At 42.2% G+C, this 27,911-nt stretch overlaps 3 protein-coding genes across 3 annotated transcripts; all 3 read right to left on the bottom strand.

Moving 5' to 3' along the window:
- Nucleotides 1-275: 275 nt before the first annotated feature.
- Nucleotides 276-27,903, bottom strand: LOC123485714 (zinc finger protein 239-like). The gene is made up of 3 exons (XM_045216827.1): nt 27,869-27,903; nt 27,561-27,738; nt 276-1,120 (listed from the first exon to the last, which is right to left on the bottom strand). The coding sequence occupies exons 1-3, from the start codon at nt 27,869-27,871 to the stop codon at nt 396-398; spliced, it is 906 nt and encodes a 301-aa protein (XP_045072762.1). The 5' UTR covers nt 27,872-27,903; the 3' UTR covers nt 276-395.
- Nucleotides 8,636-16,404, bottom strand: LOC123485713 (zinc finger protein 239-like). Its single transcript, XM_045216826.1, has 3 exons — nt 16,392-16,404; nt 15,232-15,264; nt 8,636-9,590 (listed from the first exon to the last, which is right to left on the bottom strand). Exons 1-3 carry the CDS (start codon nt 16,402-16,404, stop codon nt 8,857-8,859), a joined length of 780 nt encoding a protein of 259 aa, XP_045072761.1. The 3' UTR covers nt 8,636-8,856.
- On the bottom strand, nt 21,047-22,840 carry LOC123485715. The gene is made up of 2 exons (XM_045216828.1): nt 22,136-22,840; nt 21,047-21,501 (listed from the first exon to the last, which is right to left on the bottom strand). The coding sequence occupies exons 1-2, from the start codon at nt 22,556-22,558 to the stop codon at nt 21,097-21,099; spliced, it is 828 nt and encodes a 275-aa protein (XP_045072763.1). The 5' UTR covers nt 22,559-22,840; the 3' UTR covers nt 21,047-21,096.
- Nucleotides 27,904-27,911: the final 8 nt, after the last annotated feature.

Here is a 27,911-nt window from a genome sequence, read left to right on the forward strand (position 1 = left end):
CTGTCCTATGTCCTACTGTTCAGTATCCTAGATCTGTCCTATGTCCTACTGTTCAGTATCCTACATCTGTCCTATGTCCTACTGTTCAGTATCCTACATCTGTCCTATGTCCCACTGTTCAGTACCCTACATCTGTCCTATGTCCTACTGTTCAGTATCCTACATCTGTCCTATGTCCTACTTTTCAGTATCCTACATCTGTCCTATGTCCTTCTTTTCAGTATCCTACATCTGTCCTATGTCCTACTGTCCAGCATCCTACATCTGTCCTATGTCCTACTGTTCAGCATCCTACATCTGTCCTATGTCCTACTGTTCAGCATCCTACATCTGTCCTATGTCCTACTGTTCAGCCTACATCTGTGCTATGTCCTACTGTTCACCAGCCTACATCCTTATGTCCTGTGTGTATTCTCATGTCTTCTCAGGTGACCTAACTGGTTAAAACTCTTTCCACACTGGGAGCAGTGATGAGGCTTCTCTCCTGTATGCGTCCTCTCATGTCTTCTCAGGTCAGCTAACCAGGCAAAACTCTTTTCACATTGGGAGCAGTGGTAGGGCTTCTCCCCTGTGTGTATTCTCTCATGCTCTTTCAGTTGTCCTTTCAGGTTAAAACTCTTTCCACACTGGGAGCAGTGATGAGGCTTCTCTCCTGTGTGTATTCTCTCATGTATTTTCAGGCTCGCTAACAAGGAAAAACTCTTTCCACACTGGGAGCATTGGAAAGGTTTATCTCGCTTCTCCCCTGTGTGTATTCTCTCATGCTCTTTCAGGTATTCTTTCCGGTTAAAATTCTTTCCACACTGGGAGCAGTGATGAGGCTTCTCTCCTGTGTGTATTCTCTCATGTATTTTCAGGCTCCCTAACTGGGTAAAACTCTTTCCACACTGGGAACAGTGATGAGGCTTATCTCCTGTGTGTGTCCTCTCATGTCTTTTCAGGCACCCTGATGAGGAAAAACTCTTTCCACACTTGGAGCATTGGAAAGGTTTATCGCCTGTGTGTATTCTCTCATGTCGTTTCAGGTCCCCTAACTGGTTAAAAACCTTTCCACAGTGGGAGCAGTGTTGTCGTCTTGCTGGTTTGGACGTCTCTGCTTCCTCTGAGTCTGGTCTTTCTCCTGCCAAAGACAGTGTTTATTTAAATAGAGACCTGAATGAAACCTCCACAACTCTCTTGCTAGGAGGTTGAATCCAAATCAGATCCCTCAATAACCAGAGGCCAGTTTACAAAAAAAAATCTAATTTAAAAGAATCTTGTTGTAATTTGAAAAACAAAAGATGTAGAGTTCCAACTATAATCTTGCTCTCATGGAATGTCATGTTTTTAGGCTGAGCAGAGCACTAGAATAACAGATATTGAGGACTACAGTATTTCAATCAATGTCATAGGCTGCATTTGATCCACTGTTAATAATGTTTTGTTGGGAGGCCCACTCTATGATGGTAAACATCTTACAGATACTGCGAAATTCTGGTACCTAGTGTTAGCGCAAAGACTAGAAGTCTACAAGTAACAGTAGCATAGAATACCTGTAGACGTCCAGTAATTTCACTAACGCTAGTTAGCGCTGGCTCGCGATACATCTAACTTTATTCATGCTACAAACAGAGAAAGAAAAATGGTTTCCACAAGTTAATCAGACTCTGTAAGGAATCCCCAACATAAAGTGTCATAACTGCCAAAATAAAGGAATCCCCAACATAAAGTGTCGTAACTGCCAAAATAAAGGAAACCCCAACATAAAGTGTTGTAACTGCCAAAATAAAGGAAACCCCAGCATAAAGTGTCTTGGTCGTTCGGACCCCACAACAGCTTCAATGTGTCTTTGCATAGATTCTGCATGTTTCTGGAGCTCTATTGGAGGGATGCATCACAATTCCTTGATGAGAAATTCAATCATTTGGTGTTTTGTTGATGGTGGTGGAAAACGCTGTCTCAGGCGCCGCTCCAGAAGCTCCCATAAGGGTTAAATTGGGTTGAGATCCAGTGACTGAGACACAAACTCCCTTTAAACCCCCTACGCTCCTTTGAGACCCCTCTTTCAAAGTCTCTGAGATCTCTTCTTATAGCCATGGTAGCCAAGATAATGGTCAACTGGGCATTTTTATGCATGACCCTAAGCATGACTGGATGTTAATTGCTTAATTATCTCAGGAACCACAGCTGTGTGGAAGCTGCTTTCAATATATGTTGTATCCCTCATTGACTCAAGTGTTACCTGTATATTGTATCCACAAAACATTTGGGAAATTACATACTCATACAATTAATATGAAACCAAGATTGAACTCTTTGGCCTGAATGCCAAGTGTCACGTCTGGAGGAAACATGGCACCATCCCTACGGTGAAGCATTGTTGTCGCAGCATCATGCTGTGGGGATGTTTTTCAGAGGCAGTGACTGGGAGACTTGTCAGGATTGAGGGAAAGATGAACGGAGCAAAGTACAGAGAGATCCTTGATGAAAACCTGCTCCAGAGCGCTCAGGACCTCAGACTGGGGCGAAGGTTCACCTTCCAACAGGACAATGACCCTAAGCACACAGCCAAGACAACGCAGGAGTGGCATCGGGACAAGTCTCTGAATGTCCTTGAGTGGCCCAGCCTGAGCCCGGAGTTGAACCTGATCGAACATCTATGGAGAGACCTGAAAATAGCTGTGCAGCGACACTCCCCATCCAACCTGACAAAGCTTGAGAGGATCTGCAGAGAAGAATGGGATAAACTCCCCAAATACAGGTGTGCCAAGCTTGTAGCGTCATAGCCAAGAAGACTCGAGGCTGTAGTCACTGCCAAAGGTACTTCAACAACGTACTGAGTAAAGGGTCTGAATACTTATGTAAATGTGATATTTCAGTATTTTTCTTTATAAATTAGCAAAAACTGTTTGTCATTATGGGGTATTGTGTGTAGATTGATGAGGGGGAAAAAAGATTTAATCCATTTTAGAATAAGGCTTCAACGTAACAAAATGTGGAGAAAGTTAAGGGGTCTGAATCCTTTCCTAATGCCCTGAGCAGTAAACTAGTGTTCCCCATGTTGAAGCCAGCATAACGCCATGTTAATGAACATGGATTAGTGACGTACTAGTGGCAGACATGACAAAATGTTTACCATCCAATTTTACTTCAAAGTTAACTGTAATATAGAATAAGTAATTATATTAACCCATATTTTAAGATGGCATAATATGGAGATCGTATGGTAAGCAACGGTCATCACACTGGATTCATGATTTACTAAAAACATATCAAGCTCATTTAGATCTTCCTGTGTGTGTATCATGACCGTAAACACATCTTGCTTTGACAATTTAACATTTCCTAAACAGCACCAACGTTAGGCTACTGCAACCTCTGCAGTCTCACTCTAGCAGCCTCACTCTACCCGTGATATCAAAGTCATTTTTATAAGGTGCGAAAATAAAATTAACGATTTGGTATCATTTTGATTATGAAAGATTGAATATGTTTGGCTCAAACTGTTTGCTTGGAATGATTTGTAGCTATCGTTTCTGTCGGAGCATTAGAGAGCATCCGACTCAGTTCCCCTCCCAGAAAACACGCGGTACAGTTACGTGGTATCTATTCGGTAAGAAAATTCAGGCGGAAACAGAAGGGTGGGTGGCTTGACCACGTTTTGCGAATGACGGATCACTTGACCGCAGTCTTTAAGACGACACATTAGTTAAATAGTTCAACAACTACAAAGTTTGTGCCACTGTTTTTAAAATACTACTTACTGGTGTTAATCAGCTCTCCAGTCTCCTCTTCTTCCTCCAATGTGACAGTAATCTCCCCCTCCTCCTTCACTCCAAAAACTGCATCCTCCTCTTTCACTCTGAAAACTTCTTCCTCTTCTTTCACGGCAACAGCTTCACCCTCTACTTCTGTTTTAACTGTAAAATCCTCCTCTTCCTCCTCTTCTTTCACTGTAACGTCTTTCTCCGACCAGCAGACCTCCTCTTCTTTAGCAGGAGAGTAGATTAGTGAGCTCATGGTTGGGGATGTTAGCTAGCTAGTTAGCATTAGCCTCGTGTTACTTAGCCAGATAGCTAATAACGTAAATGTGAAATCAAATGGAGTAACTGCTAAATATACTGATGTTAATATACACAAAAATGGTCTAAAGAGCTTCAATATTTTGGTTTTATGTTGGCTAGCAAGCTACCAAGGCGGCTGAATTGTTGTTGTTGCTGTTGTTGAAAAAGCCTCCCGTCCCGTCCACTAGAATATACGTCACGCAAGAATCATCACCTGAAAGACTCACATCGCCATCTGCTGACTGGAGTGACGCAGTTGAACAAAAAATATATTCTGGCAAACAATGTAAACAAATAATTGGTAAATAACCAATTGTCTTACAGGTAATAATGACAAAACTAGAGCTTGCAGAACTTGCTTTTTGGAGTGTGGTGTCAAAAAAGCAGAGCATCTCTTTATTACGGACAGACCTCTCCCCATCTTTTTTATTTAACCTTTATTTAACTAGGCAAGTCAGTTAAGAACAAATTCTTATTTACAATGACGGCCTACACCACCAAACCCGGACGACGCTGGGCCAATTGTGCGCCACCCTATGGGACTCCCAATAACGGCCGGTTGTGTATACAGCCTGGAATCAAACCAGGGGGTCTGTAGTAACACCGCAAGCACTGAGATGCAGTGCCTTAGACCGCTGCGCCACTCGGGAGCCCATTGAATCTATATGTTTTGACCATGATAGTTTACAATCTAAGGTAACGCCAAGCAATTTAGTCTCCTCAACTTGTTCAACAGCCACACCATTCATTACCAGATTCAGCGGAGGTTTAGAAATTAGGGAATGATTTGTACCAAATACAATGCTCTTAGTTTTAGAGATGTTCAGGACCAGTTTATTAGTGGCAACCCGTTCCAAAACATACGTTTTTTCAACAACAGGTTATGGTCAATAATATCAAAGGCTGAACTGAAATCTAACAGTACAGCTCCCACAATCTTCTTATTATCAATTTCTTTCAACCAATCATCAGTCCTTTGTGTCAGTGCAGTACATGTAGAGTGCCCTTCCCTATAAGCATGTTGAAAGTCTGTTGTTAATTTGTTTACAGAGAAATAGCATTGTATTTGGTCAAACACCATTTTTTCCAACAGTTTGCTAAGAGCTGGCAGCAAGCTTTTAAATGTAGGTCTACTGTTAGAACCAGTAAAGGCCGCTTTACCATTCTTGGGTAGCAGAATGACTTTGGCTTTCCTCTAGGCTCAGATTAAAGATATGACAGATAGGAGTGGCTATAGAGTCAGCTACCATCCTCAGTAGCTTTCCATTTAAGTTGTCAATGCCAGGAGGTTTGTCATTATTGATCGATAACAATACTTTTTCCACCTCTCCCACACTAACTTTACAAAATTCAAACTTTCAATGCTTTCTTTCATTATTTGTTTTTTTATGCATGAATACGATGGCTCACTGTTCCTTGTTGGCATTTCCTGCCTAAGTTTGCCCACTTTGCCAATTAAGTAATCATTAAAATAATTGGCAACATCAAATGGTTTTGTGATGAATAAGCCATCTGATTCGATGAAAGATGGAGTTGAATGTCATTCTACCTATATTTCAGTTAAAGTACTCCAAATTTCTTTTCCATCGTTCTTTATATCATTGATCTTGACTTCATAATGCAGTTTTCATCTTCTTTTTGTTGAGTTTAGTCACATAATCTCTCAATTTGCAGTAAGTCAACCAGTCAGATGTGCAGCCAGACTTATTAGCCACTCCTTTTGCCCGTCTCTTTCAACCATACAGTTTTTAAATTCCTCATCAATCCACGGAGCCTTTACAGTTCTAACAGTCAGTAACCAAACAGGTGCATGTTTATCAATAATTAAAATAAACCCTGCTATAATGAACCCTGTTATAATGAACCCTGTTATGACTTTTCCTTTACAGGGGATCTGCAGTTCAAACAATAACAAAGCGGAAACCCCACCACTGTTTTGGTAAAAAGCTGAGGCTGGAGAAATACAACCACTCTCAAATTCACAGAGCTATGGATGCAAGATGATATTTTAAATTCTAGTTTATCCACGTTTTCAGGCGAACAGTGTTTACAATGTTTACGAACCAATGGAGTTAAACAGGTTGGTTTCTGATGGGGTACGGCAGTTGAACTAAGCTCATTAGGCATGTATACGTTTATATTCTTAAAAAGAGTCAATGGGTACATAAATCATTAATTTAAAAGTTTGAAATTGGATGTAGCAAATTGCTTATTTCCCCTTTAAAGTCGCTCAGAAAAAAACAAGCTCTGACTAGGAACAATTATATTTCAATGGTGATTCAACTCTTATTTCCAATTCGGAAATCTTTCTACATCTCCGACTTTCCGACCTGAAAATCACTGATGTCATGATTTGACCTCTCCCCCCCCCCAGAGTTCCCAGTTTACCACAAGTTTACCTGTTTTAATAGATGCAAATCACTGTCACCACGCACTCCTTAGGCTATATGCTATCAATTTCTATGGAGGGCTTCACGTGTTATGGTTAAAAGCAGGTCTTGAACTTGAGGGCGTGTGTGACGATGTAGTTCTAACCCTTGTTATAGCGAATGGCAAAAAGCAAAGGCTACCCGTTGTTGGCTTATAAATGGTGATTAAAAAAAACAATGATCCACGGTGCAAGTATCATTATCCCACAGAAAATATGGTTGTTTTAAATGCTCCGGAATTGAGTGGTAGGTTATGCCTATAAACATGTTCAGGAGTGGTGAATTGCATTGAATCAGGCTATTTGTTTCAGTGCAGTTGCGTTCCTCCCCATAACCTATAGCCTAAACCGAACCCTTACAACAAAATATTGCAGTTTTTGAAACTGCTGTAAAAGTGCAGTAACGGCAGTCGACTGTGGTATTTTGGATGCAGTAATTGCAGTTATACTGCTCTCTGATTGCAATTTTTTTTTTTCTGTAAGGGAACCCGAACACGTCCCAGCCTATTTTGACCATAGATCAAGACTGAACAATTCGGCTAGCTTATATTTATTCTGGATTTGACAATTTATAGCCCGACTTCTAGGATCTTTTGACTTCTCCCCGCGGCATATGTTTCCGATTAGGATAAATGTTGTCCTGTTAATTTGAAAAGACTAACCATTGTGATTAATGATATTTACTATCTTCTGCTTTTTATGAATAAACATGAATCGGTAAAAAAAATTATAATTGGTTTCGATGTTCGTTGAATGTTCCTTTGTTTTTCATAAATGACTACTGCTTTATACCCGAACACGTTTTTAAAGTTACCCCGAGGCTTATTCCTTGCAGATTACAGATTTCCACCAGCCTAATGTCCATTGTTCGTGTTTCGTGGCCCAAGCCTCTTCTTATTGGTGTCCTTTAGTAGTGGTTTCTCTGAAGCAATTCGACCATGAAGGCCTGATTCACGCAGTCTCCTCTGAACAGTTGATGTTGAGATGAATACTGTGGTAGCTCCAGGTGACTACCTCATAAAGCTGGTTGAGAGACGGGATGCCAAGAGTAATGAAGCTACAATCTATCTGCAACATTAAAGCTGATCTACCCTTTGGGGTAGAGTTTGGGAAACCTGAGAGCAGTGGTACGATACGATATACTTTGTCCATTTACATGGAAATTCATTTTGTGAAGTCAGAAAACAAATCCACAAACCCAATCCACCCTTCTGATAACCAGGTGGCGAATCGCATCTCTGCATGTCTGGCAGACATATCAGTATGGATGACGGATCACCACCTCAAGCTGAACCTCGGCAAGGCGGAGCTGCTCTTCCTCCCGGGGAAGGACTGCCCGTTCCATGATCTCGCCATCACGGTTGACAACTCCGTTGTGTCCTCCTCCCAGAGTGCGAAGAGCCTTGGCGTGACCCTGGACAACACCCTGTCGTTCTCCGCTAACATCAAGGCGGTGACCCGATCCTGTAGGTTCATGCTCTACAACATTCGGAGAGTACGACCCTGCCTTACACAGGAAGCGGCACAGGTCCTAATCCAGGCACTTGTCATCTCCCGTCTGGATTACTGCAACTCGCTGTTGGCTGGGCTCCCTGCCTGTGCCATTAAACCCCTATAACTCATCCAGAATGCCGCAGCCCGTCTGGTGTTCAACCTTCCCAAGTTCTCTCACGTCACCCCGCTTCTCCGCACACTCCACTGGCTTCCAGTTGAAGCTCGCATCTGCTACAAGACCATGGTGCTTGCCTACGGAGCTGTGAGGGGAACGGCACCTCCGTACCTTCAGGCTCTGATCAGTCCCTACACCCAAACGAGGGCACTGCGTTCATCCACCTCTGGCCTGCTGGCTCCCCTACCTCTGCGGAAGCATAGTTCCCGCTCAGCCCAGTCAAAACTGTTCGCTGCTCTGGCACCCCAATGGTGGAACAAGCTCCCTCACAACGCCAGGACAGCGGAGTCACTCACCACCTTCCGGAGACATTTGAAACCCCACCTCTTTAAGAAATACCTGGGATAGGATACAGTAATCCTTCTACCCCCCCTCTTTACTCCAACCCACCCCAACCCCAAAAAAATAAATACAAATAAAAAATTAAAAAACATTGTAAAGTGGTTATCCCACTGGCTATAAGGTGAATGCACCTATTTGTAAGTCGCTTTGGATAAGAGAAGTCTGCTAAATGACGTAAATGTAAATGTAAATGTAAATAATACATGCAGTACGGAAAACACTGGAAAGTCAATGCACAAGACACATTCAGAGTCTCTACGGCCTACTGATCCACCATGTATTGGACCTACATCTGTCCTATGTCCTACTGTTCAGCCTACATCTGTCCTTTGTCCTACTGTTCAGTATCCTACATCTGTCCTTTGTCCTACTCTTCACCAGCCTACATCCTTATCTCCTGTGTGGGTCCACTCATGTCTTCTCATGTGACCTAACCAGGCAAAACTCTTTTCACATTGGGAGCAGTGGTATGGCTTCTCCCCTGTGTGTATTCTCTCATGCTGTATCAGGTGACCTAACTGGTTAAAACTCTTTCTACACTGGGAGCAGTGATGAGGCTTATCTCCTGTGTGTTTTCTCTCATGTATTTTTAGGCTCCCTAACTGGGTAAAACCCTTTCTACACTGGGAGCATTGGAAAGGCTTCTCCCCTGTGTGTATTCTCTCATGTTGTTTCAGGTCCCTTAAATGGTTAAAACCCTTTCCACACTGGGAGCAGTGATGAGGATTCTCCCCTGTGTGTATTCTCTCATGTCGTTTCAGGCCCCCTAACTGGTTAAAACCGTTTCCACAGTGGGAGCAGTGATGAGGCTTCTCCCCTGTGTGTATTCTCTCATGCACTTTCAGGTATTCTTTCCGGTTAAAACTCTTTCCACACTGGGAGCAGTGATGAGGCTTTTCCCCTGTGTGTATTCTCTCATGTCGTTTCAGGTACCTTAACTGGTTAAAACTCTTTCCACACTGGGAGCAGTGATGAGGCTTTTCCCCTGTGTGTATTCTCTCATGTATTTTCAGATTTCCTAACTGGGAAAAACTCTTTCCACACTGGGTGCAGTGGAATCGTCTTGCTGGTTTGGACGTCTCTGGTTCCTCTGAATCTGGTCTTTCTCCTGCCAAAGACAGAGTGTTTATTTAAACAGAGACCTGAATGAAACCTCCACAACTCTCTTGCTAGGAGGTTTAATCCTAATCAGATCCCTCAATAACCCGAGGCCAGTTTACAAATAAATTCTCATTTAAAATAATCTTGGCAGGGTTGATTGGTTGGGTTACTTTCTAAATGTAATCCGTTACAGTTGCTAGTTACAGTGGGGAAAAAAGTATTTAGTCAGCCACCAATTGTGCAAGTTCTCCCACTTTTTTTCTCCCAATCTTCATCATAGGTACACGTCAACTATGACAGACAAAATGAGAAAAAAAAATCCAGATAATCACATTGTAGGATTTTTAATGAATTTATTTGCAAATTATGGTGGAAAATAAGTATTTGGTCAATAACAAAAGTTTCTCAATACTTTATTATATACCCTTTGTTGGCAATAACACAGGTCAAACGTTTTCTGTAAGTCTTCACAAGGTTTTCACACACTGTTGCTGGTATTTTGGCCCATTCCTCCATGCAGATCTCCTCTAGAGCAGTGATGTTTTGGGGCTGTCGCTGGGCAACACGGACTTTCAACTCCCTCCAAAGATTTTCTATGGGGTTGAGATCTGGAGACTGGCTAGGCCACTCCAGGACCTTGAAATGCTTCTTACGAAGCCACTCCTTCGTTGCCCGGGCGGTGTGTTTGGGATCATTGTCATGCTGAAAGACCCAGCCACGTTTCATCTTCAATGCCCTTGCTGATGGAAGGAGGTTTTCACTCAAAATCTCACGATACATGGCCCCATTCATTCTTTCCTTTACACGGATCAGTCGTCCTGCTCCCTTTGCAGAAAAACAGCCCCAAAGCATGATGTTTCCACCCCCATGCTTCACAGTAGGTACGGTGTTCTTTGGATGCAACTCAGCATTCTATGTCCTCCAAACACGACGAGTTGAGTTTTTACCAAAAAGTTATATTTTGGTTTCATCTGGCCATATGACATTCTCCCAATCCTCTTTTGGATCATCCAAATGCACTCTAGCAAACTTCAGACGGGCCTGGACATGTACTGGCTTAAGCAGGGGGACACGTCTACCACTGCAGGATTTGAGTCCCTGGCGGCGTAGTGTGTTACTGATGGTAGGCTTTGTTACTTTGGTCCCAGCTCTCTGCAGGTCATTCACTAGGTCCTCCCGTGTGGTTCTGGGATTTTTGCTCACCGTTCTTGTGATCATTTTGACCCCACGGAGTGAGATCTTGCGTGGAGCCCCAGATCGAGGGAGATTATCAGTGGTATTGTATGTCTTCCATTTCCTAATAATTGCTCCCACAGTTGATTTCTTCAAACCAAGCTGCTTACCTATTGCAGATTCAGTCTTCCCAGCCTGGTGCAGGTCTACAATTTTGTTTCTGGTGTCCTTTGACAGCTCTTTGGTCTTGGCCATAGTGGAGTTTGGAGTGTGACTGTTTGAGGTTGTTGACAGGTGTCTTTTATACTGATAACAAGTTCAAACAGGTGCCATTAATACAGGTAACGAGTGGAGGACAGAGGAGCCTCTTAAAGAAGAAGTTACAGGTCTGTGAGAGCCAGAAATCGTGCTTGTTTGTAGGTGACCAAATACTTATTTTCCACCATAATTTGCAAATAAATTCATAAAAAATCCTACAATGTGATTTTCTGGAGAAGAAAAAACATCTCAATTTGTCTGTCATAGTTGACGTGTACCTATGATGAAAATTACAGGCCTCATCTTTTTAAGTGGGAGAACTTGCACAATTGGTGGCTGACTAAATACTTTTTTCCCCCCACTGTATATCTGATTATCTGTGGTACTAAAGAGGTGCGCAGTGTCGAAGCACGCAGAAGGAGCGAGTGACACACAGTCAACGAGCCCGGCTGGTTGTGTGACTTGTGATGGGTTGTAAATCATCAAGACTCTGCTGTCCTCAGAACTGGATCATTAGAAACTGATTCACATGAGTTTCTCATCCTCCTGTCTTAATAGGCCTAGGCTACTGTATGTCACATGATCTGTCACATGATCTGTCAGGCCTAGGCTACTGTATGTCACATGATCTGTCAGGCCTAGGCTACTGTATGTCACATGATCTGTCAGGCCTAGGCTACTGTATGTCACATGATCTGTCAGGCCTAGGCTACTGTATGTCACATGATCTGTCACATGATCTGTCAGGCCTAGGCTACTATATGCGTTGTAGATACAGTGCCTTGCAAAAGTATTCAGCCCCCTTGCCGTTTTTCCTATTTTGTTTTATTACAACCTGTAATTTAAATGGATTTTTATTTGGATTTCATGTAATGGACATACACAAAATAGTCCAAATTGGTGAAGTGAAATGAAAAAAATAACTTGTTTCAAAAAAGTATAAAAAATAAATAACGGAAAAGTGGTGAGGTCATATATATTCACACCCCTTTGCTATGAAGCCCCTAAATAAGATCTGGTGCAACCAATTACCTTCAGAAGTCACATAATTAGTTAAATAAAGTCCACCGGTGTGCAATCTAAGTGTCATATGATCTCAGTATATATATACACCTGTTCTGAAAGGCCCCAGAGTCTGCAACACCACTAAGCAAGGGGCACCACCAAGCAAGCGGCACCATGAAGACCAAGGAGCTCTCCAATCAGGTCAGGGACAAAGTTGTGGAAAAGTACAGATCAGGGTTGGGTTATAAAAAAATATCAGAAACTTTGAACATCCCATGGAGCACCATTAAATCCGTTATTAAAAAATTGAAAGAATATGGCACCACAACAAACCTGCCAAGAGAGGGCTGCCCACCAAAACTCACGGACCAGGCAAGGAGGGCATTAATCAAAGAGGCAACAAAGAGACCAAAGATAACCCTGAAGGAGCTGCAAAGCTCCACAGCGGAGATTGGAGTATCTGTCCATAGGACCACTTTAAACCGTACACTCCACAGAGCTGGGCTTTACGGAAGAGTGGCCAGAAAAAAGCCATTGCTTAAAGAAAAAAATAAGCAAACACATTTGGTGTTCGCCAAAAGGCATGTGGGAGACACCCCAAACATATGGAAGAAGGTACTCTGGTCAGATGAGACTAAAATTGAGCTTTTGGCCATCAAGGAAAACGCTACGTCTGGCGCAAACCCAACATCTCTCATCACCCCGAGAACACCATCATTGTTCTAACTTTCTGATATAGCCTAGAACTCTGTTAGATTCATTCATTGTTTGATCATGAAATAGCGCAGCAGCAGAAATCTAACCTGCATTAACCTGAGTGTCTTAATGGGCCAAGTCATATTCATATCAAATAGAGAGGAAATCTAACCTGCATTAACCTGAGTGTCTTAATGGGCCAAGTCATATTCATATCAAATAGAGAGGAAATCTAACCTGCATTAACCTGAGTGTCTTAATGGGCCAAGTCATATTCATATCAAATAGAGAGGATAGAACATGTGGGCAATAAGACACCGGAGTGTCCGCTATAAAAATACACTTCAGCTATTGGCCCAGATCATCCAATGTTCAAGAGAGAAAATAATCATTTCTAACCGGATATTTTGCACTGCTTTGGTGAGGCTCTTAGCTCTGTCTACAGAGCATTCGGAAAGTATTCAGACCCCTTGACTTTTTCCACATTTTGTTACATTACAGCCTTATTCTACAATGGATTAAATTGTTTTTTTCCCCATCCTCAATCTACACACAATACCTCATAATGAAAAAGTGACTCCAAATGGATCTCCAGTGCATCCTGTTTCCATTGATCATCCTTGAGTTGTTTCTACAACTTAATTGGAGTCCACCTGTGGTAAATTCAATTGATTGGACGTGACTTGGAAAGGCACACACCTGTCTACATAAGGTCCCACAGTTGACAGTGCATGTGGGGCTCACAGTGGTCAAGGCACTGCATCGAGTCAGCGACAATGACTGCGCGGCTGGGCAACCAGCTTGTCCAGGGTAGGAGGGAAGGCCGCAGATGTAAGATAAGCATGGCGTTTGCAAAAAGTAATTTTCACTAACTGTAATCGTCGAAAGCTCTCAAATGATAAATTAAAGTAATGTCAGTGCAAAAGCCATGAGGTCGAAGGAGTTGTCCGTAGAGCTTCGAGACAGGATTGTGTCGAGGCACAGATCTGGGGAAGGGTACCAAAAAATGTCTGCAGCATTGAAGTTCCCCAAGAACACAGTGGCTTCCATCATTCTTAAATGGAAAAAGATTGGAACCACCAAGACTCCTCCTAGAGCTGGCCGCCCGGCCAAACTGAGCAATCAGGGGAGAAGGAACTTGGTCAGGGAGATAACCAAGAACCCGATGGTCACTGTGATAGAGCTCCAGAGTTCACATCTGGAAGAAACCTGGCACCATCCCTACGGTGAAGCATAGTGGTGGCAGTATCATGCTGTGGGGATGTTTTTCAGAGGCAGGGACTGGGGGACTTGTCAGGATCGAGGGCAAGATGAACGGAGCAAAGTACAGAGAGATCCTTGATGAAAACCTGCTCCAGAGCGCTCATGAGCTCAGACTGGTGCGAAGGTTCACCTTCCAACAGGACAATGACCCTAAGCACACAGCCAAGACAACACAGGAGTGGCATCGGGACAAGTCTCTGAATGTCCTTGAGTGGCCCAGCCTGAGCCCAGAGTTGAACCTGATCGAACATCTATGGAGAGACCTGAAAATAGCTGTGCAGCGACACTCCCCATCCAACCTGACAAAGCTTGAGAGGATCTGCAGAGAAGAATGGGATAAACTCCCCAAATACAGGTGTGCCAAGCTTGTAGCGTCATAGCCAAGAAGACTCGAGGCTGTAGTCACTGCCAAAGGTACTTCAACAACGTACTGAGTAAAGGGTCTGAATAGTTATGTAAATGTGATATTTCAGTATTTTTCTTTATAAATTAGCAAAAACAGTTTGTCATTATGGGGTATTGTGTGTAGATTGATGAGGGGGAAACAAGATTTAATCCATTTTAGAATAAGGCTTTAACGTAACAAAATGTGGAGAAAGTTAAGGGGTCTGAATCCTTTCCTAATGCACTGAGCAGTAAACTAGTGTTCCCCCATGTTGAAGCCAGCATAACGCCATGTTAATGAACATGGATTAGTGACGTACTAGTGGCAGACATGACTAAATGTTTACCATCCAATTTCACTTCAAAGTTAACTGTAATATAGAATAAGTAATTATATTAACCCATATTTTAATATGGAGATCGTATGGTAAGCAACGGTCATCACACTGGATTCATGATTTACTAAAAACATATCAAGCTCATTTAGATCTTCCTGTGTGTGTATCATGACCGTAAACACGTCTTGCTTTGACAATTTAACATTTCCTAAACAGCACCAACGTTAGGCTACTGCAACCTCTGCAGCCTCACTCTACCCGTGATATCAAAGTAATTTTTTGAATGATTTGTAGCTATCGTTTCTGTCGGAGCATTAGAGAGCATCCGACTCAGTTTCCCTCCCAGAAAACACGCGGTACAGTTAGGTGGTATCTATTCGGTAAGAAAATTCAGGCGGAAACAGAAGGGTGGGTGGCGTGACCACGTTTTGCGAATGACGGATCACTTGACCGCAGTCTTTAAGACGACACATTAGTTCAATAGTTCAACAACTACAGAGTTTGTGCCACTGTTTTTAAAATACTACTTACTGGTGTTAATCAGCTCTCCAGTCTCCTCTTCTTCCTCCAATGTGACAGTAATCTCCCCCTCCTCCTTCACTCCAAAAACTGCATCCTCCTCTTTCACTCTGAAACCTTCTTCCTCTTCTTTTACGGTAACAGCTTCACCCTCTACTTCTGTTTTAACTGTGACATCCTCCTCTTCTTTCACTGTAACGTCTTTCTCTGTCCAGCAGACCTCCTCTTCTTTAGGAGGAGGAGAGTAGCTTAGTGAGCTCATGGTTGGGGATGTTAGCTAGCTAGTTAGCATTAGCCTCGTGTTACTTAGCCAGATAGCTAATAACGTAAATGTGAAATCAAATGGAGTAACTGCTAAATACACAGACAGTGTGTTTAAAACACTGATGTTAATATACACAAAAATGGTCTAAAGAGCTTCAATATTTTGGTTTTATGTTGGCTAGCAAGCTACCAAGGCGGCTGAATTGTTGTTGATGAAGAAGCGTCCCGTCCCGTCCACTAGAATATACGTCACGCAAGAATCATCACCTGAAAGACTCACATCGCCATCTGCTGACTGGAGTGGGAAGAATCATCACCTGAAAGACTCACATCCCATCTGCTGACTGGAGTGGGAAGAATCATCACCTGAAAGACTCAGTAGCTTTCCATTTAAGTTGTCAATGCCAGGAGGTTTGTCATTAAATATTCCACCTCTCCCACACTAACTTTACAAAATTCAAACTTTCAATGCTTTTCTTTCATTATTTGTTTTTTTATGCATGAATACGATGGCTCACTGTTCCTTGTTGGCATTTCCTGCCTAAGTTTGCCCACTTTGCCAATTAAGTAATCATTAAAATAATTGGCAACATCAAATGGTTTTGTGATGAATAAGCCATCTGATTCGATGAAAGGTGGAGTTGAATGTCATTCTACCCATATTTCAGTTAAAGTGCTCCAAATTTGTTTTCCATCATTCTTTATATAATTGATCTTGGCTTCATAATACAGTTTTCTTCTTCTTTTTGTTGAGTTTAGTCACATAATCTCTCAATTTGCAGTAAGTCAACCAGTCAGATGTGCAGCCAGACTTATTAGCCACTCCTTTTGCCCCGTCTCTTTCAACCAGACAGTTTTTCAATTCCTCATCAATCCACGGAGCCTTTACAGATCTAACAGTCAGTTACCAAACAGGTGCATGTTTATCAATAATTAAAATAAACCCTGTTATAATGAAACCCTGTTATAATGAACCCTGTTATGACTTTTCTTTTACAGGGGATCTGCAGTTCAAACAATAACAAAGCGGATACCCCACCACTGTTTTGGTAAAAAGCTGAGGCTGGAGAAATACAACCACTCTCAAATTCACAGAGCTATGGATGCAAGATGATATTTTAAATTCTAGTTTATCCACGTTTTCAGGCGAACAGTGTTTACAATGTTTACAAACCAATGGAGTTAAACAGGTTGGTTTCTGATGGGGTACGGCAGTTGAACTAAGCTCATTAGGCATGTATACGTTTATATTCTTAAAAAGAGTCAATGGGTACATAAATCATTAATTTAAAAGTTTGAAATTGGATGTAGCAAATTGCTTATTTCCACTTTAAAGTCGCTCAGAAAAAAACAAGCTCTGACTAGGAACAATTATATTTCAATGGTGATTCAACTCTTATTTCCAATTCGGAAATCTTTCTACATCTCCGACTTTCCGACCTGAAAATCACTGATGTCATGATTTGACCTCTCCCCCCCCCCTCCCAGAGTTCCCAGTTTACCACAAGTTTACCTGTTTTAATAGACGCAAATCACTGTCACCACGCACTCCTTAGGCTATATGCTATCAATTTCTATGGAGGGCTTCACGTGTTATGGTTAAAAGCAGGTCTTGAACTTGAGGGCGTGTGTGACGATGTAGTTCTAACCCTTGTTATAGCGAATGGCAAAAAGCATCGGCTACCCGGTGTTGGCTTATAAATGGTGATTTAAAAAAAACCAATGATCCACGGTGCAAGTATCATTATCCCACAGAAAATATGGTTGTTTTAAATGCTCCGGAATTGAGTGGTAGGTTATGCCTATAAAAACAGTTTTGATGTTCAGGAGTGGGGAATTGCATTGAATCAGGCTATTCGTTTCAGTGCAGTTGCGTTCTTCCACATAACCTATAGCCTAAACCGAACCCTTACAACAAAATATTGCAGTTTTTGAAACTGCTGTAAAAGTGCTGTAACTGCAGTCGACTGTGGTATTTTGGACGCAGTAATTGCAGTTATACTGCTCTCTGATTGCATTATTTTTTTTCTGTAAGGGAACCCGAACACGTCCCAGCCTATTTTGATCATAGATCAAGACTGAACAATTCGGCTAGCTTATATTTATTCTGGATTTAACAATTTATAGCCTGACTTCTAGGATCTTTTGACTTCTCCCCGCGGCTGTTTGTTATGTTTCCGCTTAGGATAAATGTAGTCATATGAATACTTTCAGAACGTTGTCCTGTTAATTTGAAAAGACTAACCATTGTGATTAATGATATTTACTATCTTCTGCTTTTTATGAATAAACATGAATCGGTAAAAAAAAAATAATTTTGATGTTCGATTTGGTTTTCGATGCTTTATACCCGAACACGTTTTTAAAGTTCCCCGAGGCTTATTCCTTGTAAAGATCGGGCTATGCATATTGAGTATAATACAAACAGATGTCTAGATAAGCAGGAGGGAATGGTGTGAGGCGAAAACGCACTATAGGCAAGTCTCTGTCTCCAGACAAATAGTGCGCATGTATTGTGACATGGCGTGAGTTGTTTAGGCTAACTTTTTGTTTGTTCATGTTGATCAATTGCCCGTTGTATCATCACCGGTAAATGTTCACCGTTAATTCCCGTCTTTTATCATCTACGAGGTTTATTTACGAGTCATTTGTGTTAACGCAATTCAAACTGCTATACTTGATGAACAAACTTTTGTTTTATTTCATACCATTTACGAGTTTTGTCAATTTCTTAATTGTTGTGTACAAAACAAAAATCAACCAGCATTTACATATTTCTTTTTCAGCTACATTACTCTCATCATTGACATCAATTTTAATCAGCAATGACAAGAGAGAAACTAGAAGAAACCCGCACACTGCTCCTGATAGTATCACTGCTCTTTATTATCTTTAGGTATTGCCTCGAGGCCTTCGTCAGAGCTTCTGTGAGTGTTTTGAATTGAAGCTTCTGTGAGTGTCATCGACCAACATGTCGCGTAAATTGCGACCTCTCCTTTGTCCAATAAGCTGGCAGAGCTGGGTCCGATGATAAAACATGCCAGTGTTTCTTGACAGCAGCCTAATTGGCAATTTTCCGAGGTGGCTGATTAGCCGTCCTTGTTGTTGAAGAAATGTCCTGTCCATTAGATTATACGTCACAATGGCAGTATTGCCTGAAAGACCCACATCGCCACCTGCTGACTGCAGTTAGTAATAACGTCAGGTCAAATCTTTATTTTATTTTCAAACAAAACATTAGTTTTTCATGCATTTTATAAAAAATAATAAAATGATATGTAAAAGTACAAAGAGAATCATGTGTTGATCATTACAGATTTATAATGAGTGAGTATTTTAAACATAAGGTTACAATAATATCAAGATATGCAGTTGGGTCTATACTGCGCCTACATTGTGTAACAATACATCATGTAGATGTACAGTATCAGTCAATGTTTGGACACACCTACTCATTCAAGGGTTTTTGTTCATTTTTACTATTTTATACATTGTTGAATAATGGCGAAGACATCAAAACTATGAAAAAAAACCACATATGGAATCATGTAGTAACCAAAAAGTGTTAATTAAATCAATATATATTTTATATTTGAGATTCTTCAAATAGCCACCCTTTGCCTTGATGACAGCTTTGCACACTCTTGGCATTCTCTCAACCAGCTTCACCTGGAATGCTTTTCCAACAGTCTTGAAGGAGTTCCCACATATGCTGAGCACTTGTTGGCTTTGTTTCCTTCACTCTGCGGTCCAACTCATCCCAAACCATCTCAATTGAGGTTCAGGTCGGGTGATTGTGGAGGCCAGGTCATCTGATGCAGCACTCCATCACTCTACTTCTTGGTTGAAATAGCCCTTACACAGCCTGGAGGTGTGTTTGGGGTCATTGTCCTGTTGAAAAACAAATGATAGTCCCACTAAGCGTAAACCAGATGGGATGGCGTATTGCTGCAGAATGCTGTGGTATCCATGTTGGTTAAGTGTGCCTTGAATTCTAAATAAAATCACTGACAGTGTCACCAGCAAAGTACCCCCACACCACCTCCTCCATGCTTCACGGTGGGAACCACACATATGGTGATCATCCGTTCACCTGCTCTGCATCTCACAAAGACACAGAGGTTGGAACCAAAAATCTCAAATTTGGACTCATCAGACCAAATTACAGATTTCCACCAGCCTAATGTCCATTGCTCGTGTTTCGTGGCCCAAGCCTCTTCTTATTGGTGTCCTTTGGTAGTGGTTTCTTTGAAGCAATTCGACCATGAAGGCCTGATTCATGCAGTCTCCTCTGAACAGTTGATGTTGAGATGAATACTGTGGTAGCTCCTCATGAAGCTGGTTGAGAGACGGGATGCCAAGAGTGTGGAAGATACAATCTATCTGCAACATTAAAGCTGATCTACCCTTTGGGGTAGAGTTTGGGAAACCTTCCTCTAACTGGATTTTTCTTTTCTCAAAAGGAGAGCAGCGGTACGACACGATATACTTTGTCCATTTACATGGAAATTCATTTTGTGAAGTCAGAAAACAAATCCACAAACCCAATCCACTATAATACATGCAGTACGGAAAACACTGGAAAGTCAATACACAAGACACATTCAGAGTCTCTACGGCCTACTGATCCACCATGTATTGGACCTACATCTGTCCTATGTCCTACTGTTCAGTATCCTACATCTGTCCTATGTCCTACTGTTCAGCCTACATCTGTCCTATGTCCTACTCTTCAGCAGCCTACATCCTTCTCTCCTGTGTGCGTCCTCTCATGTCTTCTCATGTGACCTAACCAGGCAAAACTATTTTCACATTGGGAGCAGTGGTAGCACTTCTCCCCTGTGTGTATTCTCTCATGCTGTATACACAAGTTTTTGAGCCGTTTCCGCTCTACTTCCTGAACTCCTCCCGTCGATGCAATCCACTTCCGTTCTGCCGGGCTGGGTTTGTTTTGCTAGCTAGCTCCGTTGTGCCGACAAAGCACTGATATCGCAAAGACAAAGAGGATATAAAATTACAATTACAACATGAAGAAAAGTGGTTCGGGAACGACGTGTGCGGTAGTTGGTTGCAAAAACTCGAGAAAGCACCTGAACGAGTGGTTAGATAGAGAGTGCTACGACCACAAACCAGCTACGAAGAGGCAATGTCCATGCGCTCCATTGTTTACATTTTTTCGCAAGCCTGATACCGACTCGGAATCAAGGACCTGGCTGAAGGCATTGAATCTAAAGAAACCACCCCTCAACGTTTTTGTTTGTTCCTATCACTTTGTTGACCAAAAACCTACCAAGGATAATCCTTTCCCAGAGTTGTGGTTGGGATACAATCGCCCTCCCCAGCCAAAGAGGCGTCAACTCACCCAGCGGACCACTGCCTCCCCCCAGATAAAGAATTGCAGACTTGAATCTGAGGGTAAGTTCAGCAACTTTAGCTATGAAGCTGACAATACTGTTAATTATGAAGAAGTTGTCATACATTAACATTGCTACCGGTATTTTGCTAAGGCAGTTGATTGTTTTGGAGATGGGACAAACAATGCCCACGATAGCTACATCATTAATTGTGTGTGTGTGTGTGTGTGTGTGCCTGCCTGCCTGCGTGTGCCTTAGTCTACATCATAAATGCTGCTATAGCATAACAGTGCTCATCATGGTTTAGGAGGTGGAGGTGTGGACATGGTGTTGGCTCGGTGATGGAGGAGGTATTAGCATTAAAGCAGAGCTGCAGGAGGCTATTCCCAGGGCAATTGAAAAGTGCTGCCATTGGTGAGGCAAGTGCGTTCTTCCTCCACTCTTCATGAGTCCTAAAGAGTGTCACCTCCTGTGCCGGTTCTGGAGTGGTAGAGGATGGCGGTGAAGTTGGTGGCGGCTGGTAGAGATCCTTCCTGTTGTGTCGTTTGAAGCGGACATACTTCATCTTCCTCTGACCAGCATTTCTTTTAGACCCAGCATTCCACTGGTTCTGTCCGTCTGTGCAGGCACGCCCGGTTTTCCCCCGTCTCACAGCATTTTCTACCTAGAGAGATATAGTAAAAACAGTGCATAGATATTATAATGGGTTCACTGCACACATGTCATATGATGTAACACGAATATGAAGAAAATGCGTTATTATCATAATTCAATTCAATTATGAGCGCGCTTATCTAAACGTCACCTAAAAGCTGTCTCAAAGAACCAGCAAAAGTAATGATTATGAATATGTAAAATATTGCAATGAGACATTTTAATTGTTTATTCATAAACAAGTGTTCGGTTCATGCATAAGCTCCAGTTCAGGCCGGAGCCTTATGTTGTCATTATCTATTGTCTGTCTGCTATATTTATTTTTTATTTATTAAATCCAGGAATTTGGTTAATGAATAATTTATTAAAATTAAGATACAATTAATACAAAACGAAATTCGCTTTAAAGGCTTTGTTCTTTCTGTTTTGAGGTGTCTGTGAAAGTTTGAAAGTCTTTAGTGCCGCTTTCAGAGCGCTCATGTCCGTAATGGAGAACTGTCGTAGGCCTAACATTGTTTTTTCCTCATAAATGCAAACACGAAAATTTAAACACAAAATAGTTTTTTTTTTAAATAACAAATTGATGGATTTATAGCGTTTTGAAAAGAAGACATAGGCCTAGGCTACAATGGTCAAATAATTACCTTCCACAGGATCGCAGCTGAGTGGGAACAAGATCTCCCTGGTCCAGCAACACACGTACATCCCGCAGTTTTGACTTCTCCAGCTTCAGTTACCAGCACCCAAGCATTATGCCATGCATTGTTCAAACACTGGCTAGGCTCTACATTTGCTTTCAGATAAACAAAACGATCATGTTTGTATGACATGACACAACCGACTTTGTTGCTGTGCAGATATTGATATGCCTCGGAGGCTTTCAGATTGTCCATTGCTTTTCCATCTATTGCCATGGATTGCACGAAGTAGGAGCAAATCTTGCTGTACGTTAAGTTGGGCCACGTCGTCATGTTATCCTCCCAGTTCTGCACTGAATTCGGGTGGAGGAGAGTAGCGCCATCTCCAGTCAAAGTAGTAGAACCGTGTTCCCAAGCTAGCGTCGACATCGCTGTGTTTACACCGGCAGACGTTGTGCAAACAACTTCCGGCGGAAATGAAATGCATTTGTGTAGAGTTATGGCGCCACCCGGGATACAGCGCGTAAACTTGTGTATCAGGTACTCTTTCCGGGTAAAACTCTTTCCACACCGGGAGCAGTGATGAGGCTTCTCTCCTGTGTGTATTCTCTCATGTATTTGTAGGCTCCCTAACTGTGAAAAACTCTTTCCACACTGGGAGCATTGGAAAGGTTTATCTCGCTTCTCCCCTGTGTGTATTCTCTCATGCTCTTTCAGGTTTCCTTTCAGGTTAAAACTCTTTCCACACTGGGAGCAGTGATAAGGCTTTTCCCCTGTGTGTGTCCTCTCATGTATTTTCAGGTGTCCTAACAGGGAAAAACTCTTTCCACACTGGGAGCATTGGAAAGGCTTCTCCCCTGTGTGTATTCTCTCATGTCGTTTCAGGTCCCTTAACTGATTAAAACCCTTTCCACAGTGGGTGCAGTGGAATCGTCTTGCTGGTTTGGACGTCTCTGGTTCCTCTGAATCTGGTCTTTCTCCTGCCAAAGACAGAGCGTTTATTTAAACAGAGACCTGAATGAAACCTCACAACTCTCTTGCTAGGAGGTTTAATCCAAATCAGATCCCTCAATAACCCGAGGCCAGTTTACAAATAAATTCTAATTTAAAATAATCTTGGCAGGGTTGATTGGTTGGGTTACTTTCTAAATGTAATCCGTTACAGTTGCTAGTTACAGTGGGGAAAAAAGTATTTAGTCAGCCACCAATTGTGCAAGTTCTCCCACTTTTTTTCTCCCAACTTTCATCATAGGTACACGTCAACTATGACAGACAAAATGAGATTATTTTTTTTCTCCAGAAAATCACATTGTAGGATTTTTAATGAATTTATTTGCAAATTATGGTGGAAAATAAGTATTTGGTCAATAACAAAAGTTTCTCAATACTTTGTTATATACCCTTTGTTGGCAATGACACAGGTCAAACGTTTTCTGTAAGTCTTCACAAGGTTTTCACACACTGTTGCTGGTATTTTGGCCCATTCCTCCATGCAGATCTCCTCTAGAGCAGTGATGTTTTGGGGCTGTCGCTGGGCAACACAGACTTTCAACTCCCTCCAAAGATTTTCTATGGGGTTGAGATCTGGAGACTGGCTAGGCCACTCCAGGACCTTGAAATGCTTCTTACGAAGCCACTCCTTCGTTGCCCGGGCGGTGTGTTTGGGATCATTGTCATGCTGAAAGACCCAGCCACGTTTCATCTTCAATGCCCTTGCTGATGGAAGGAGGTTTTCACTCAAAATCTCACGATACATGGCCCCATTCATTCTTTCCTTTACACGGATCAGTCGTGATGGTCCCTTTGCAGAAAAACAGCCCCAAAGCATGATGTTTCCACCCCCATGCTTCACAGTAGATATGGTGTTCTTTGGATGCAACTCAGCATTCTTTGTCCTCCAAACACGACGAGTTGAGTTTTTACCAAAAAGTTATATTTTGGTTTCATCTGACCATATGACATTCTCCTAATCCTCTTCTGGTTCATTCATATGCACTCTAGCAAACTTCAGACGGGCCTGGACATGTACTGGCTTAAGCAGGGGGACACGTCTTGCACTGCAGGATTTGAGTCCCTGGCGGCGTAGTGTGTTACTGATGGTAGGCTTTGTTACTTTGGTCCCAGCTCTCTGCAGGTCATTCACTAGGTCCCCCCGTGTGGTTCTGGGATTTTTGCTCACTGTTCTTGTGATCATTTTGACCCCACGGGGTGAGATCTTGCGTGGAGCCCCAGATCAAGGGAGATTATCAGTATGTCTTCCATTTCCTAATAATTGCTCCCACAGTTGATTTCTTCAAACCAAGCTGCTTACCTATTGCAGATTCAGTCTTCCCAGCCTGGTGCAGGTCTACAATTTTGTTTCTGGTGTCCTTTGACATCTCTTTGGTCTTGGCCACAGTGGAGTTTGGAGTGTGACTGTTTGAGGTTGTGGACAGGTGTCTTTTATACTGATAACAAGTTCAAACAGGTGCCATTAATACAGGTAACGAGTAGAGGACAGAGGAGCCTCTTAAAGAAGAAGTTAAAAAAAATAATAATAATATCAACAGCCGCACTGAAGTCTAACAAAACAGCCCCCACAATCTTTTTAACATCAATTTCTCTCAGCCAATCATCAGTCATTTGTGTAAGTGCTGTGCTTGTTGAATGCCCTTCCCTATAAGTGTGCTGAAAAGTCTGTTGTCAATTTGCTTACTGTAAAATAGCATTTTATCTGGCCAAACACAACTTTCCCCAAAACGTTATTAAGGGTTGTTAACAGGCTGATTGGTCGGCTATTTGAGCCAGTAAAGGGGGCTTTGCAATTCTTTGGTAGCGGAATGACTTTTGCTTCCCTCCAGGCCTGAGGGCACACACTTCTAGTAGGCTTAGATTGAAGATATGGCAAATAGGAGTGGCAATATTTATTAGACCTAATGGATAAATAGACTAGTCAGTATAGGATACATTTATTAGACCTAATGGATAAATAGACTAGTCAGTATAGGATCCATGTATTAGACCTAATGGATAAATAGACTAGTCAGTATAGGATACATTTATTAGACCTAATGGATAAATAGACTAGTCAGTATAGGATACATTTATTAGACCTAATGGATAAATAGACTAGTCAGTATAGGATACATTTATTAGACCTAATGGATAAATAGACTAGTCAGTATATGATATATGTATTAGACCTAATGGATAAATAGACTAGTATAGGATACACTTTAAGTGTACATTATTGTTATTTGATAGGCTACTAGACCTAAAGAGGCAATCTGCAGTTCAAACAACAACAAAGTTGTCACCCTGCCACTGTTTTGGTATATAGCTGAGGGATGGGGTCAAACATTAAATACACTACATGACCAAAATTATGTGGACACCTGCTCATCGAAAATCTCATTCCAAAATCATGGGCATTAATATGGAGTTGGTCCCTCCCTTGCTGCTATAACAGCCTCCACTCTTCTGGGAAGGCTTTCCACTAGATGTTGGAACATTGCTGTGGGGACTTGCATCCATTCAGCCACAATAGCATTAGTGAGGTCGGGCACTGATGTTGGGCGATTAGGCCTGGCTCGCAGTCGGCCTTCCAATTCATCCCAAAGGTGTTTGATGGGGTTGAGATCAGGGCTCTGTCCAGGCCAGTCAAGTTCTTCCACACCAATCTTAACAAATAATTTCTTCATGAACCTCGCTTTGTGCAAAGGGGCATTGTCATGCTGAAACAGGAAAGGGCCTTCCCCAAACTGTTGCCACAAAGATGGGAGCACAGAATCGTTTAGAATGTCATTGTATGCTGTAGCGTTAAGATTTCCCTTCACTGGAACTAAGGGGCCTAGCCCGAACCATGACAAAAAGCCCCAGACCATTATTCCTCATCCACCAAACTTTACAGTTGGCACTACGGTAGCGTTCTCCTATAGCCACCTCCTATTTGTACTGGACTCCAAGTGCATCCTCAAATCAACCAATCACTCTAATCTTAATTCCAACCCTTAGACGTCCACAGACTAACCCATCTTTCCCACTATAATACAACTTTACTATTTCCTTCGGGCAATACATCCTTCACCACTGAACAAAAATATAAACGCAACATGCAACAATTTCAAAGATTTGACTGAGTTCCAGTTCATATAAGGAAACCAGTCAGTACCTGGTGTGACCATTTGCCTCATGCAGCGTTACACCTTAACATAGAGTTGATCAGGCTGTTGATTGTGGCCTGTGGAATGTTTTCCCACTCGAGCTGCTGCATATTGGCGGGAACTGGAACACGCTGTCGTACACGTCATTACAGAGCATCCCAAACATGCTCAATGGGTGACATGTCTGGTGAATATGCAGGCCATGGAAAAAAACTGGGACAGTTTCAGCTTCCAGGAATTGAGTACAGATCCTTGCGACATGGGGCCGTGCATTATCCTGCTGAAACATGAGGTGATGGCGGTGGATGAATGGCACGACAATGGGCCTCAGGATCTCGTCACATTATGAATAGTATAGCACGGTAGTGTGATGTTATTGGTCCGTTTTAAAGGCCAATTCCAGACCTGAATAGTATAGGGTGCTTCATTATTCGTCCCTTCCAGGGGAACTTTCAATTATTTAGAACAGCCATGGAGTTGTCTTGGTGTCTCGGAATAGTTGGTTATCAATGTAATACCATAACCATGAACTCCTTCACCACACTCTCTGGATTTTCTCTGCTGGTTGTCCTGGTAACAGATACCAGTATATATTCATGTCAACTAACAGAACTCTGCTGGTTGTCCTGGTAACATACACCAGTCTATCTTCATGTCAACTAACAGAACTCTGCTGGTTGTCCTGGTAACAGATACCAGTCTATCTTCATGTCAACTAACAGAACTCTGCTGGTTGTCCTGGTAACAGATACCAGTATATATTCATGTCAACTAACAGAACTCTGCTGGTTGTCCTGGTAACAGATACCAGTATATATTCATGTCAACTAACAGAACACTGCTGGTTGTCCTGGTAACAGATACCAGTATATATTCATGTCAACTAACAGAACTCTGCTGGTTGTCCTGGTAACAGATACCAGTATATATTCATGTCAACTAACAGAACTCTGCTGGTTGTCCTGGTAACAGATACCAGTATATATTCATGTCAACTAACAGAACTCTGCTGGTTGTCCTTTTAACAGATACCAGTATATATTCATGTCAACTAACAGAACTCTGCTGGTTGTCCTGGTAACAGATACCAGTATATATTCATGTCAACTAACAGAACTCTGCTGGTTGTCCTGGTAACAGATACCAGTATATATTCATGTCAACTAACAGAACTCTGCTGGTTGTCCTGGTAACAGATACCAGTATATATTCATGTCAACTAACAGAACTCTGCTGATGATGATTGGGCAGACCTATTTTATTTGTTCAAACTAAACTACAGCACTTACTTTGATGAGTCAAATCTGCTCCTTTCTTCTCTTCTCCTCCTCTCACAGTTCCACTCAGCCCCGTTGTTTTCCTGCAGTCCACCAGCCGCACAGACAACCTCTTCAGACCCAGCAGTAAGGTGCTACTGGGAGAGGTACGACACGGGGACTCTGGGAGGGCGGAAGGGCTAGCGTTGTCCTGGTAACCATATAGAGGGGACACAGAAACATATCATTATGGATGCTGATGTCACTGTTGTCATAAAGTGCTTTACAGAAACCCAGACCCCGATAGAGCAAGCTGTATGCTAGACCAGACCAAGCTGTACCATCTGGTGTTCTGATCTGGAGAGACTCTTCTCTGCCTCGTCA

The sequence above is a fragment of the Coregonus clupeaformis genome, unplaced genomic scaffold (genome assembly GCF_020615455.1).
Source record: "Coregonus clupeaformis isolate EN_2021a unplaced genomic scaffold, ASM2061545v1 scaf0813, whole genome shotgun sequence".
NCBI classification, from domain to species: Eukaryota; Metazoa; Chordata; class Actinopteri; order Salmoniformes; family Salmonidae; genus Coregonus; species Coregonus clupeaformis.